General features: G+C 42.8%; 1 protein-coding gene across 1 annotated transcript; it reads left to right on the top strand.

The window, feature by feature from the left end:
* Positions 1 to 1,517: 1,517 nt before the first annotated feature.
* Positions 1,518 to 11,131, top strand: LOC311040603 (calsequestrin-2-like; the record flags this gene model as incomplete). Its single annotated transcript, XM_084050933.1, has 11 exons — positions 1,518 to 1,772; positions 5,251 to 5,335; positions 5,582 to 5,682; positions 6,271 to 6,379; positions 7,729 to 7,802; positions 8,723 to 8,853; positions 9,201 to 9,246; positions 9,614 to 9,668; positions 9,770 to 9,870; positions 10,010 to 10,084; positions 10,896 to 11,131. The coding sequence occupies 11 exons, from the start codon at positions 1,518 to 1,520 to the stop codon at positions 11,112 to 11,114; spliced, it is 1,251 nt and encodes a 416-aa protein (XP_083907059.1). The 3' UTR covers positions 11,115 to 11,131.
* Positions 11,132 to 15,607: the final 4,476 nt, after the last annotated feature.

Below are 15,607 nucleotides of genomic sequence, written 5' to 3'. Positions count from 1 at the left end.
AGTTAGAGTCTGTTACAAGTTGAAGTCCTGTATTAAAAATGTACTTGAGTAAAAGTACAAAAGTATCGGCATCAAAATATACTCAAAGACAAAGTACCAAAAGTAAGTACTCATTGATGTGCAGTTAAAAATGTAAAAAAAAAACTTTTGAAAATAGCAGATCTACAAGCTCACAATGCGTTGCATGGCAAGCTTGTAGATCTGCTATTTTCAAATGGCCGAAATATGTATAGGGCTGAAGTGGTTAGTTTTGTAAAGAAACTTATTTTGTAGTTTTGTAATGAAAATCTACAAAGTAAAGTTTTCATATAATTGTAGTGGAGTTAAAGCATAATATTTTCCTTTGAGATGTATGTGGGGTAGAGAGTATTGAAAATAGTAAATACTGAAGAAAGTAAAAAATACCTCAAAATTGTACTTGTACAGTACTTGAGTACATGTACTTAGTTGCTTACCACCACAGGATGGGTAAAGATGTTGTGCATCATCAGAGAAGAGTTCGCCCTCTGTCTCTGGACACCAAATGAATACATTCTGATTTTATATGCAATGAATAATTCTTTTTATGATTGTCATTCACAGAGCAGAAAAAAGTGTTGTAAGTAATGAAAATAATCCTTAGTTGCACACATATACCTGACTGCTCACTGTGACTCTGAGAGATGGTATATTGGCTCTCGACTAGACATACCATATATTAATTAATGCAATGTGATTATCAAACAACTTAGAAAATAAGCATTTTCAAAAATAATTACTATAGATTTTCTAAGTGTGTCTGTGTCAACTAATAGGTTATATAATATATCAAGTCCCACACGGTTGTCTTTCAAATTAATTTTGAGCACATACAATTATCTTTCCCCCTTTAGGTCCTGTGTCTAGCAGACAAAGTGTGTATAAATGTTTAATGATAATGTCTTATCACAAATGAGGGCCAGCACTGAATCATTGTCTGGCCAACCTCAATGACATGTCCCATTATGTTACTGCTGATTAGATGACAAACTCCCTAAGGTGTCCCTGTCCTCCTTTCCATAGTTATTTCAAGACGACGACAGGCAGGCTTTCTAAATGGTATAGTCACCTATAGGCTACTGTTGGTGGAAGAGGGTGAATCAGGGTGAGGTGGGCTTCTCATACAGAAGACCTTTAACACATCAGGGAAAGGGAAGCAACCAAGATACTTAGTGAGGGGAAGAGAGGGAGATAACCTGAGAGAGAGAGAGAGAGAGAGAGAGAGAGAGAGAGAGAGAGAGAGAGAGAGAGAGAGAGAGAGAGAGAGAGAGAGAGAGAGAACCCACTGAAGTTATTAGGTTGATAGGGAACCAATCCATGGATAAAGTGTTTTTTTGCCCGTCTTCTGATAATTACAAAGCATATTGACATCTATTACAATATTTTTCTTCTAATCTGAAGTCGGCTGTGGTAAGACTCCTTGCTTCATCTCTGAGTCTTGCTCCTCTTCATTCACACTATAATAGCGGACAGACACCTCCACTGCGGGGACGACCATCATGCTGAGTCCGTGGCCATCATCTGTGGGGCCTGTCGTCGTCGTCCTCCTCCTGCACCTGGTCTCCTTCTGCCAGGCCGAGGAGGGCCTGGAGTTCCCCAACTTCGACGGCAAGGACAGGGTCCTGGACATCAACGAGCGCAACTTCAAGAAGGCTCTGAAGAGATACGACATGCTGTGCCTGTTCTACCACGAGCCACTGCCCACCAGCAAGGGCCTGCAGAAGCAGTTCCAGATGACAGAGCTGGTGCTGGAGGTAAGCAAATGTGTGAGGTTTTGGATTTGGATCAGACACGGCCAAAATTAATTATATGTGGACTTTGGTTAGATTCTTGACTCTTCACTCGTACTGATATTGCTACTATGACACCTGGATTTCAATAAAAGTTTATCTTATCTGATCTTATCTTATCTTATTTGATTACTTTGATTACTGATTTGAATACTTTACTGGTCATGTAATGACTAATAAATTAATGTCTTACATACAGCACGTGGTACAGTAAGACATTAAGACATTAATAACACAAAAAGTCCTGGGGACATGTTTCCATCGACTGTATGTAAACACTGGCTTTAGTGGCTTAGCATTCATATTAAGTCCATCAGAGTTGATTTAGTACATCTAGTCAAACTGGACACAGAGTTGTAGGCAACTAAACCAGTGTGACCACCCTCCGCAGCTCAAAAATAAATATTGTCACTTCTAATCCACGTGTGTGTGTGTGTGTGTGTGTGTGTGTGTGTGTGTGTGTGTGTGTGTGTGTGTGTGTGTGTGTGTGTGTGTGTGTGTGTGTGTGTGTGTGTGTGTGTGTGTGTGTGTGTGTGTGTGTGTGTGTGTGCGTGCGTGTGCGCGCGTGTGTGCGTGCGTGCGTGCGTGCGTGTGTGTGTGAGTCTAAAAGTGTCACCTTTATGCTGCAAAACAACAACCTCATTTTGCACAAAAAATGATGTACAAATGGGTACAGGTGCTATTTTCAGTGTAATACATATCTGATGTCAGATCTCCCTTTCTATAGTTTTAACTTTACTATTGTTTGCAAGGATATTATCATCATTAGATCATTAGTGACCAGCGACAGATATCACATCTTGGAATTAAGTCATACATGAGAAGGCTGTTGCTATTGTGCATGAATAAGCACCGACTTGCCTGCAGACTTGCATACGGTGTTCTACCATAATCGCACTTGCAAATGAAACACAATTGTGTGGAAGCTGTTGAAAATAGCAAGGCACAGTAGCCTACTGCCCCAGAGTAAGAATACCCCATATGAGCTGTAGGGGAACAAGTCATTATCCTTGATCAAAGGGGATCCATGGCGCGCTAGGATCTACCTGTCATGACACACAGTAGCCTAATAGATTCAATGTCACTGATAATGTACTGTAAATGTCTCAGTGAGCTACTGCTTACATCCCCCGGGGTTGCAGGGGGTGCGGGGGGGTTGCAATTGCCCCCATTTTGTTCTTTCTACAACCTGTCATAACATGTCACTATGCAGTCAAATCCGCCCCCGTTTGGAAAATCTCATACTGAATATTTCATGCTTCCTGTCTGCAAATTGTGTGGATCAATATAACAAACTGTATTCGTCCCTTCTGAAAAACATACATAGCTTACCAAGACCTTTAACAACCAGCTGAAATGAAAGATGATTCTCATTACATAATTTAAAACAAATACAGACAGATAAAAGATAAGAATCCACAAGGGAAAGTCTCTATAACATTAAAATGTTTGATGGACACATTAAGTGTTTTACCTGCTTTCCCTCCTGTTAGTCACGCAGTGATTTTTCAGACCATTATGATGGCTGCTCCTCTGGGGTTCATATCATGTATCCAGGGATTGTTTCTAGGCCATTACGTTAATTATAGCTTGTTCCCGAAATGCTTTCTTATCTGGCTTTGAACCAGAAACAAGTCCGTTCGTCCAGTCTGTGGGTTATTCATACTTACATAATTATACTTACAGTTATTGTTATACTGGGGTGCAACAGTTAATCAAACGAATTGATTTAATCAATTATTTAAAAAAAAAAAGAAAAAACCTTTTAGTAATCGATTTAGAAAAAATGTCAACATTGATTAAAAGTTTCCTTTTTTTAAATACAACAAATAGTAGATCTGCAAGCTCACAAACACCGTTGCACAAACGTTGTACGACAAAGTACAAATGCTTAATCAGACTAGTCAATTTAGTGATTATAAAGGATTCATTAGTCTTGAATTGATATAAAATTACGCTAAAGGATAGAGGAAAAAACAACTTTAATATTTGATCAAACAAAGAAATTATTGCTAGAATAAAGGAAATAATCGATATTTGGAGCCCTAATACTGTTACAAGTATAACAGGACAGAGAATTCCTTTTCTTTTTTTTAACAATGTGTTTATGAGAGAATTCCTTTTGTTACAATCCTCAAGCATGCTTTTCACATACTTGAAAAACTTAGCATTCAACGTCAGCTCCCCGTTAACCCAACTTCCAGTTCTCACTGTTTGACATTCTTGTCATGTTGCACAAAGTTAGAAGCACTGATCAACCAGCAACAGCATGAGCTAAATTGAGCTGGCGTTTCTCGAGTTCAACGGCATTTGCAGCACTTCTTGGGAAACACAATCTGAAAGGCAAGCAGAGTTGATATGCACAGCAGCTTCTCTCCAACTGAGAAACTCCACAGGGGTCTCAGCATTCACACAGCTAAAGCAAAAGATGTATTGATACAGACACTGTCAGCTGCTGTGGATGCCTGTGTACTGACAGAGTGAGTTAACCTGCTCTGAATGGTCTCCTAGTGGCGGTTCAACTCTTTAGAACAGTTGCCTCACAGCAAGAAGGTCCTGGGTTCAAACCACACTGGCTCTCTGGCGTCTGTGTGGAGCTTTCTCCTCACAGACAGAATGTATGCCTGCCAGTGTCCTTGAGGCACTGCATGCCTTAGAGCTGGAGCTAGTCCTCAGGCCATCCTTGTGGATAAGAATGTATTCTTAAGTTACCTGCATGGTTACATAAGAGTTAAATACAAATTAAATGAAAAGACAAAACACTAGTCTAACAAAATTTGCTCTGACTCGGAATGAGCTATCCTAAAAAAAAAATCATGATATCTCATCCTATCCAAGTAAGGTAGGGATTCGGGGAAGCACACCCTATCTTACTACCGAGTACCTACACAATTGTGGTAGAACAGTGGTTTCCTCCCTTTCTCGATCAGGGCTCCTGATCGTTCATCGTTCTCGGGTTCGCCCTTGAGAAAATCGTTTTACATTTTTCTCGGCCCACCCTCAAGAAAAGCGTTCCCGGCCCACCAATCTGATCACTTAACATGGCAGTCTATAGCTGCCGTGTTAAGCGGTCAGGTGGGTGGGCCACGTTTTAATGATCAATCAATTGATTGTGTTCCGGCTTGGATCAATGGTACAAGTATATTTACCCCATTTTCTCCTATTTACCGGTACCACAATGAAAACTCATTTTTCAAGGTTTTAAAGAAAACATCATTATATTAAAATTAGCTTAACTCATGTCACTATGACTCGGCCATAACCATTGCAGCTACGTCCAAATATGGAGTGTGTTGTGGTATCCACCTCAATCTGTTTCAAAATGAGGTCAATCACATCTCAAATACATGGAAAATATGGGCCTCAGACACAAAAATTCAGTAGATAATGAATTGGGTGATGATGATGACTAACAGTGTGTGTGTGTTGTGAAAATGTCCAGTTGACAGCTCAGGTCCTGGAGGACAGAGACATTGGATTTGGGATGGTGGATTCTCAGAAGGACGTCAAAGTGGCCAGAAAACTAGGTACGTATCATATCTCATCCATTGTCACATCCGAAGATCGTAAGATGTCATAACTTCTATCACTGTACAGAATTCTGTCAGAAGTCTGACACTGGTCTTTACTATGAGCTCCCGCCTCCCCCCGAATAAGCCACGTCTCCTTCATTCAGTTAAATGATGTTCTCTTTCACACATGAAAACCATGATAACTCTCCAAAACCACTCCTTAAAATGTCTTACCTGACCTCCTTCCTGTTTCAACATTAGGTCTGGAAGAGGTGGGCAGCTTGTACGTATTCAAGGACGATCGCGTCATCGAGTTTGATGGCGAGCTCTCGGCAGACACATTGGTGGAGTTTCTGCTGGATGTGAGTATGGGCAGGGAACGTATTCTGTGAGTACTGGGTATCTCAGCGTGGACTCTTCATGGTGCTTATGGAGATCTGACGGTTTTCGTGTTTTTATTTCAACCAAACCCCACACACCAGGTGGTTTCACTAATCAGCACACCTTCAACAAGAAAGACAGAAAAGCCAATTGGTGAATTCACAATGGTGTTTGATTGGAATGGAAAAACCTGCATGCACTCTCCATGGACATCCATAGCATAAAATGAAATACCACGCTCTAGCAATTAGCAGCTTTAGCCTCGTTAAAGTGCTTGTAAATGATGTAATTCTCAGCAATGCAAGACTTAACAGGAGTGGATTCCACCATGGATTCCATGTCCTTTCCCCCGGGGCTTTCCTCATGAAGGCCTTGTTGAAATAGAGACAGCTGTGTTTCTTAAAGGTAGTAGGACAGAGCATAGAATATTCAGAGGTAGCTATATCAGAGGCATATCTTGTATCACACACAAATTTTTCAAAGCTTGCCTAAAATATGAAATGGTCAGGAAGGAGGTGCTGTATATGTGGGTAGTACAGATCACACAGGTCTCTTATACCGACCCGCAGGTGCTGGAGGACCCAGTGGAGCTCATCAGCAACTCCATGGAGCTTCGGGCGTTCGAGCGAATGGAAGAAGACATCCGCCTCATTGGCTACTTCAAGGGAGAAGATTCATGTTAGTCAGGGAGACACCTTCTTCCATGTTTTATCCCACATGTACATGTACATGTACACACATACAGACATACAGTGCAGTGTGTGTACAAAGGAGTGTAATGATTCATGCACCTGCATATACAGTACATACATGGGAAAACTGTGAGTATGTGATAGGAATCGACATGCCGAAACTGAGGACGATCTCTGTGGACCAAATTGTTTTAATTTATACTCAATGCGTTTTCGCTTTTAGTGCTTAACGTTCCATTGGTTAAGACTCAGGCCCATTTAGAATGGAATCTGAATTTCTAACTAATCACACACAATGATCGCATCGCTGTCATCTGCAGTGATTTTGGCTAGTTCAAAATAGTTGGAGGTTGGAAAAAACTTCAGCAAGGGAATGTGTTAAGTTGTTTGTTTTTCGGAGCAATCACGGCATTTTGCTCATACGACCCCGCTGATCTTCGTTTCCCCAACAAGTATGCTATCCGCTTAAGCTGATGACAGGAGGGCCTTACAAAAAAATCCTTATTTAAAGATTTTGTTCTGATCCAGTGTGATATTGGATGTGCAGTTTCAAGCATCTCCACTGCTTCGCCAGACTCAAAGCAGCTTTGCTGTGCTCTCCAGACACTAGCCAGTGCCAGCTAGACTAATGGAGGCTGCGATCGCAGCTAGTCCACTGCACATGACTGGTCTCAGGAGATCCTTTAAATAGCTTCTAGTTCCACGCCTAGGAGGTCAAACTGCAATTATAGTTCTGCAAGAAAAGAAAAAGCAAGAAAAAACTGGGGACAAAACAGATACCAATGGCAGTGATGGGATATTTCATTATGGAACCCATCTTTGTCTGCAGCAGGTCCTCGGCCGTTGTGACCCAAGGGTCATGACCTTATTGGGAGTGCAGCCCAGCACGCTGCAAGCGTAATGAATAGCGGGGGGGGGGGGGGGGGGGGGGTTGTTTATTGGGTAAAGACAGGGGAATCACGGTGGGAACTTTGGCTGGGATTCACTTTGCTTCCTTTTCTGATCACATCCCAGGTTACATTTCTTTAAAACTTCAATTCATTTGACTTTGCCCTGCCTTACACAGTAAAATCCTCAGTGTTAATTTATTCATTTGCAACTCCCAGGGTTAAATTAACACTGTGTACTCTGGTTTTGTGGTTTTGTCTCTGCCATCATGCCGCATCTCAAAATCCACTCTCTCTCCCTTTCTCTGCATGTTTTATTTATAGCCTCCTTCCATTTAGTGAAGTATTTGCATGTTTGACTAAATCATACATTTTCTACATGTCTCCGTGGCTTCCCTCTCTCTAAACTTAAACCTGTCCCGCCCCCCCCCCCCCCTCTCTCTCTCAGACTACAAAGCTTTCCTGGAGGCCTCGGAGCGTTTTCAGCCCTACATCAAGTTCTTCGCCACATTTGACAAAGCAGTAAGTTCTCTCTCTACAGTAGGTGATGTAAATGCAAGTCTTAATGTTGGACTAGTGCCTGAATCAACGAGTCTGCGTGTCAAACTACACATCGGTCTTCTTAAAGCTGCAACTTTTATGAAGTTCCTCATTCAAACTCGGGTCTCCCACATGAGGGATCAAACATTTACCGCTCATCCAAGGGACAAATCTAGATGTGAGTCTTCTTAAATAGACTTGGAACCAGACAAATCTCTGAGCTCATGTTTCATTTATACATACACTGAACACTAATATGCAGTAGCCTAGTAGTGAATGCAGTAGTAGTGAATATTAGCACAATGAAGAAAGTGACTTTACTCAAAATGGCAAGAAACAAGCTTCTTTCAGCCATCTATCTTCAACCGCTTATTCGGAATCAGGTCTCAGGGGTAACACTTCCAAAAGAGAGCTCCCTCTCTGTTGACTTCCCTTTCCAGAGCAATAATAGCATATTCCTCCTGGGGGATCCCGGGGCGTTCCAAGGCCAGTGTGGAGATATAAGTCCCCCCCATCTGGTCCTTGGTCTGCCAGGGAATCTCCTCCCATGTGGGACATGCAGCGAGGACCTCCCTAGTGAGATGCTTGGGAGGCATCCGTACTAGATGCCCGAACCACCTAAGTTGGCTCCTTTCCAAGTCAAGGAGTAAGCGGTTTGACACCGAGTCTCTCACGGATGACTGAACTTCTCACCCTATCTCTAAGGGATAGGCCGGCCACCCATCTGAGAAAACTAATTCTTAAACTGAAAATGCATTCTATTCTTAAAATTCAAATTGAAGACCCAATTTCTTTTGTGTTAATTTAACTCTTGAGAGTGTAAAAAGTGGACCATTTGCTGTGACTTTTTCCTCCATCCAGCCATGATAACCTGTGTGTGCGCATGTGTGTGCGTGTTACAGGTAGCAAAGCACCTGTCCCTGAAGATGAACGAGGTGAATTTCTATGAGCCCTTCATGGAGGAACCAGCCGTCCTGCCAGGCAGACCTCTGTCAGAGATGGACATCGTGGACTATGTCACCCAACACCGAAGGTTGATGTGGCATCACGTCTATAAAGATACACAGGATAAAATAACAATCAGAAGTGTGTCTCCAGTAGAGCCTGTGCAACCCTTTCGACAAGCGTCGCTCGACAAAAATGACAACTGAAAAAGTGTCAACGCGTCATCTTTGTTGAGTGACACAGGGTCGTGCAACAAAATGGGATTCAGTCTTAATGTGAAAATGATGCAGGTTTTGTGGTTCACGGCCCAAATGACTGAAACTCTATTGATGCTTAGTTATGACATTACTGAATGAATCCATGGTATCTTTACTGAAGCATGATATTTCATTGTGGCTTCCTCATAAGCCAGCAGTTTAAACATGTTCTCCACAGGGCCACTCTGAGGAAGCTCCGTGCAGAGGATATGTTTGAGACATGGGTGAGTCCTTCAGATTTAGCTGTTTTTGGGGGGAGCAGTAACCATTTGTTATACACCGTTTTATTCCCACTTAAAGCATTAGGATTAAACATTGATAGTTTGGTGGTTCCTCTCAGTGCATCTCTATTTTACTTTGAAGTCAAAGTGCCTTGGTATTATTGATTGAAACTTGGCTATAAACTTGATAGGAAAAGAGCATTCTGTACTGTGTGTGTGTGTGTGTGTGTGTGTGTGTGTGTGTGTGTGTGTGTGTGTGTGTGTGTGTGTGTGTGTGTGTGTGTGTGTGTGTGTGTGTGAGGAGGGATAAATAATGTGTATGTCGTATTGTTTTGATGCATGCTGTAAACAGAAACATTGATATTCCCAGGAGGATGACATGGATGGAGTTCACATTGTTGCCTTCGCTGAGCAAGAGGATCCAGGTATGAACATTTTGCTCCATAAAACCACATCTTCAGTATCTTTCTTTCTATTAATAAAAAATCTATCAAAAATAAGAACAGACCCGAAATCTCCTTACCAGATGGTTATGAGTTCCTGGAGATCCTCAAAGACGTGGCCAGAGACAACACCAACAACCCAGAGCTCAGCATCGTGTGGATCGACCCGGATGACTTCCCTTTGGTAATGTGCATCAATCAATCACTTTAATAACACGTCATCTGTCAATCTTACCTTGCTAGGGGAATGTGCAGCCATTTGACTTTGCTTGGAAAGAATATTACTCACGCAGATGACATTGTTCTGGCTCTCGTCCTTGCAGCTGACCACCTACTGGGAAAAGACATTTAAATTGGACCTGTTCAGGCCACAGATTGGAGTGGTAAACGTCACAGACGTAAGTAAGAGTTCCCGGTCGATTTGTCGATTTAATTAGCAACTATTATTATACTATTTCAAAAAAATGGAAAATGGCAGCTCTACAAGCTCACAACAAGCTCACCAGGGTTAAAGCAGTTAATTGTGCCACTGGGCATGAATTAACAATGATGTGCCAGGAAAAAAAAACGTTATTCCCCTCGCGGTGAATGTGATGCAACCATGGCATTGTGGCCTATAAATACTCTCCATATCATAGTAAAGAGAGAGGAGGCATCACTCTGTCCTGGGGCAACAAGACGTAGCCTATGTGTTATCTCCTTCTCTCCAAGGGAATGGAAAGCCTGAGGCTGTTCAGTATAGCTACAGTCCTCTGCTGCTGGCCACTGAGCAGCAGCAGCACAAGTTAAAGTCTATCCCTTGCTCAAGGGCACATCTGTAGTCCTCCCCAACCCCAGGTCCTCAACAAATATTTAAATAGTATTTAATTATTAGTGAGGTGAGTGTGAAACTATTATTGTTAGGTAACAAGGCGGTCTGTTGGTTTGTCTGACGTATGTATGTATGTACGTATGTATGTATGTATGTATGTATGTATGTATGTATGTATGTATGTATGTGCGTGCGTGCGTGCGTGCGTGCGTGCGTGTATGTATGTATGTACGTATAGTACTGTATGTCACTCTGTCCTCACATTGGTCCACCAGAGGGTGCTGAAAACACTAAAACAAACTTCAGCTGAAAGAGAAGTAAAACTATGCAAGCCTCTTCCCTGGTAGAGGCCTGGAAATGTATCTTCACCTTTGACCTTTTAACCGCGTGTTTCCCAGGCGGACAGCGTGTGGCTGGACATGTCCAACGACGAGGACCTGCCCACGGCCGAGGAGCTGGAGGACTGGATCGACGACGTGCTGTCTGGGAGGGTGAACACGGAGGACGACGACTCCGCTGACGAGCGGGACGGAGGCGACGGCCACGCCATCGACGACAGCTACAGGGATGGCGACGACGACGACGACGGCGACCATCACGGCAACAATCAATATTAACCTGAACGCTCTCACATGTCGGCCATTTTGCTCTTATGTCATATAGCCGAAAACAAGAACGCTCGCTCCAAAACACACCCTCGCCCGGGGTCTAATCCCGGCGACCTCAGAACGGTCGTTTAGGTATTCCTAAACGTAACCTCAGTAAAACTATGGCTAAAACTAACCTTATTCCTAAACGGAACCTCAATAAAACTATGCCTAAACGTAACCTTATTCCTAAACGGAACCTCAATAAAACTGTGCCTAAACGTAACCTTATTCCTGAACGTAACCTCAGTAAAACTATGCCTAAACCTAAACTTATTCCTAACCTTAACCTCAGTAAAACTAATACAAGAATACAAAAAACGCAAAAAAAAAAAAAACGGGGGCGAGTATGTTTTGGGGCGAGCCTTCCAGTTACCAGAGAGAGTACAATGGGTTATCTATTCTATGGGACCCCGATTTACACTACACTGTAAAAATACACAGTGTTAATGTAACTCTGAGTGTACAAATGGAGCCAAATGGATCTGTGAGGGTCCATTTGTACACGCTCAGAGTTACAGACCTGTAAGGGTCCATTTGGAGCCCTGGTGGTGGTTGAGAAAACAGTGATGTAAGAGAAAAATGATTGCTGTGTGAACTGTGAATGCGGTCAATTTGGGATACGGTTGTATAATTATTCTCTATTGCACACCTGGTGCAAAAGAAAGATTCAATGTAGAACAAAGTGAAAATGTAATTTTCTTTACTAGTGGACCCTGCAGGCCTGTTAAGCAACTCTTTAGACTGTCACTATCGCCTCACATGGAATGAATGTTAACGACATTGTCTGTCCTAATTTTTCATTTTTTTTGCATCAGAACATTAATTGTTCAGAGCACATTCATATTCAGAGCTCATGCAGGCTACTGTATGTATATCAACATCTGTGTCTGTACGTCTGTGTGCATTTAAATCTGAGGAATATTTCGTATGGGATATTTAAGATGTAAATGGGAATCGAGTAGAGGTTGACATGCAGCATCTGAAAGAAAAAATTGTAGACGTTCTCAATAAAGCATAGCATCTGATCACATGCTTGATGTGTGATCCAATTTTTGGCCATTAATGTCACGCACCAAAATAAACAAAACAGGGTCTAATAACAGCATGGCGTCCCTGTCGATATCTGATGTCACAAGGACACACAAACACACTCCTTCTTCTTCACGCCGCACCATGCCATAAAAACAGACTCAAAATGTGAATGAACGTGTGTGTGTGTGTGTGTGTGTGCGTGTGCGTGCGTATGCTTCAGGGTTCTCCCTCATTAGCTAAGTCCAGTCTCACTCAAGTTCAGGACAATGGGCCTATGATGCATTTTCACCTTGAATTATTCAAACAGAGATGAATTATTCAGTGCAGTCATGACTCCTAATGCGGGGGGGGGGGGGGGGGGGGGGGCTGACCATCAGTGCACAACAGCTGCATACAGAGCTGAGTGCTCTCGGGTCCAACTTATGTCACTGCACTGAGCATGAAATAATTATGCGGAGCCCTTTGCAAAAGAAAACACATAACATTCCCCTCCAGGTGGATACGTAAACAGAAGTGTGTATCATGACATGGAACATGAATATTATCTGTGCTATATGGAGAGGACGCGTGACTGTGTCAGCGTTGCCAGATTTTGCGAGAGAAATAAGCAACCAGGTCTATGACAACGAGCCAAAAAGAAGCAACTATAGGCCACTATGAGCACTTTAAACCTACATCGGCTATTTAAAAAAAATCTTGAAACATTTTAACAACACAAATCTGGTATGGGGGTCCCTGGCACAAAGTATTTTCAGATGGGGGACTGCGGACAAATACATTAATTTGGGGGTCCTTGAGATCAAATAGTTTGAGAGCCACTGGTTTTAAACAGCATTAAGCCCAAATAAGCAACTACACTTTAGAAAAAAGTCCCAAAAAACAGCAACCCGCAACTACCAATATATATAAGCAAATTTACAGAAGATCAAGCTCAAAGTCGCTTATAATAAGCGAACATGGCAACACCGCACTGTGTGTGTGTGTGTCCTGAGGCGAGAACACATTGAATGTTGTATCTCTCCAGGGGGGGAAGAGAAGTGTCACGGTGTGTGTAGTTTAGTGTGAGTGCTGTGTGTGTGTGTGTGTGTGTGTGTGTGCGTGTGCGTGTGCGTCTCTGGCTCTGGAGTGTTTAGGTTACATCACCTCGGTGACTGTCACATGTGATGATGTTAAACATGAAGCCTGACCGCAGGGAGGGCAGCAGGGCTCCAACTGTGGGTCTCTCTCTTTCACTCACCATGATGAAACCTCCAGGAAAGACAATGTGACATTGAATGAGATCGAGTAGATTAAAGACAAGTGAACATCTCATTCCCATGTGTTGTATGGTGTACTATACTATACTATACTATACTATACTATACTATACTATACTATAACATGTTCAATATAGGGGGGAAACAAATAAGTAAAAACAAAGTCTAGGCCACTGGTTTTCAACATGGGGTTTGAGGCTACCCAGGTTCCTTGAGGGGGTTCCAGGGGTCCGGCCCCCAGTTAAAGGATTGATAGTTAGGAACCAACTGGACCCTTAAGGGTTTCCAAGTGTAACTCCAAGTGTGTACAAGTGGAACCAAAAGGGTTCCATTTTTACACTCTCTGAGTGAAACCAACACTGAGGATGTGTAGATTGGAGCCCCAATAATAAACTAAATCGCCTGATGCATGTCAAACTGGGGGTCCTTGAAATTAAAACTTTTGAGAATCACTGGTCTAGGCTACACACCTTTGTGTTTGTATGATCACATGCTCTCCCCGGGGCTTAGGTTTCATTATAAAACAAGAGAACATCAAATCTAGCCTCTCCAGTACTGAGCCACCCAGCCTGGGTACAGATGCTATACCCAGCATATAATACCGAAAAGATCAGGGAGCTCTATAGCCTAAACAATATAGACTGTGGAACGCCTAAACGCTAGTGATTTCCTGTTCGTGCCCCGGCCCGCACATAACCAAGTCATTACAAACCAAATAGAGAGAAGGGAAGAATAGAAAGAGGGGGGAAAAACATATTCCATTTAGATGCAAATGTTCCTCTCCTGGATTTCCTCCCTCTCGATCTCGGCCTCGTCCCAGACAGCGCTGCATGGAGCGGAGTGAGTGGAGGGGATTAAGCCTCGGACAGATGAGTTCCGACAGGCCGCCTCGCACCGCGTGCTCTCGCGTGGATGAGGTCATTCGTTTTAGCGCTGGACATTGACGCTGACATTCATTTACCCACAAGGCCCGGCTGCGCCGGTCTGACAGGCTGACAGCAAGGCAATTACCATCCAGCATCCATGGGAGAAAAAAAAGGGCCCAAAATAACCAACCCGCCGCCCCCCCCCCCCCCCAAAAAAAGGCAGACATTTCGCTGGGGTTTCTCAAAAAAACAAATAAATGCGCATCCAACTTCTTAATGGGGTTTGACAGGACGGAGTGTAAGGCTGCTGCAGGGGTGAGACCGTGAGAAACTGGTGCATATCATGGAGATTTGGACAAATTGGGATAGTCGACTAGTTAAGTAAGACAAGGATGGTGCAGTTTCCAGTGAGAGAATTTCACTTGTGAATTTCCGATGGTGATTGATATCTTCTACTGGAAACTGGCATGGAAGCATCCATGTGCATGAAAGGATGGGATGTTCTTCACTTCGTGGGTGATAGTATAGTGATTAAAGCTGCAATCTGGAACTTATTTCAATAAAAAACATTTAACCAGTCTGTATGATAGAGTATAGTATAGTGTCCCTATTCTGCAGCAAACATCCGGCAGAAATAGCACATCTACACGTTCACAAAATGCATTGCAATTGTGAGGGGAAAAAAGGAGTGGACCTAGTATAGAGCCCTGGTGGACCCCAGTCAACTAAGTATGTAAAGGGTTAAGTGGTTAACCCTTTAAGACCCGAGGTTGATAAAAAAAAATGCCTTCTAAATCGGTAGTTCTCAAACTTTTTCTTAATTCAAATTATTCAACATTTTTAAAAAAAATGTTCAAGATCTACAACTCACAGCGTGTCACTTTGTGCGTCGCTGTGAGCTTGTAGATCTGCTATGTTTGAATAGCCAACGCAAAAATCGAAAATGACATGTTTTCCCAATTTTAATACCGTATAGCTAGTGCATCTGCAGTGTCTGACAGTGGTCCCCCTATTCCTCCACTGATACATTTAGACACTGGTATCGGACAGGACACCTACTGGTTGACTGAAGTAGTACTGCCTGAAGCTCATGAGTGCAAGATCTCCCGTGGCCAAGTGGGGATTCCCTCTTGGAAGATTGGCAGGAGTATATGGTCTCTGTCTCCCGCACGGGAGAGACCAGGGTTCAAAGCCTGGGTAGGACATAAAAGTTAAGAATTGCAGCTTTAAGATCTACACGTTCGTCAATCATTACATGAGGTTGTAAAATCCTGCTCTCACACACGTACATGTACATAGCAGATAT

The sequence above is a fragment of the Gymnoscopelus microlampas genome (assembly GCF_963454915.1).
Source record: "Gymnoscopelus microlampas genome assembly, chromosome: 24".
Classification (NCBI taxonomy): Eukaryota; Metazoa; Chordata; class Actinopteri; order Myctophiformes; family Myctophidae; genus Gymnoscopelus; species Gymnoscopelus microlampas.
This window is presented reverse-complemented; position numbering and strand designations above follow the sequence as displayed.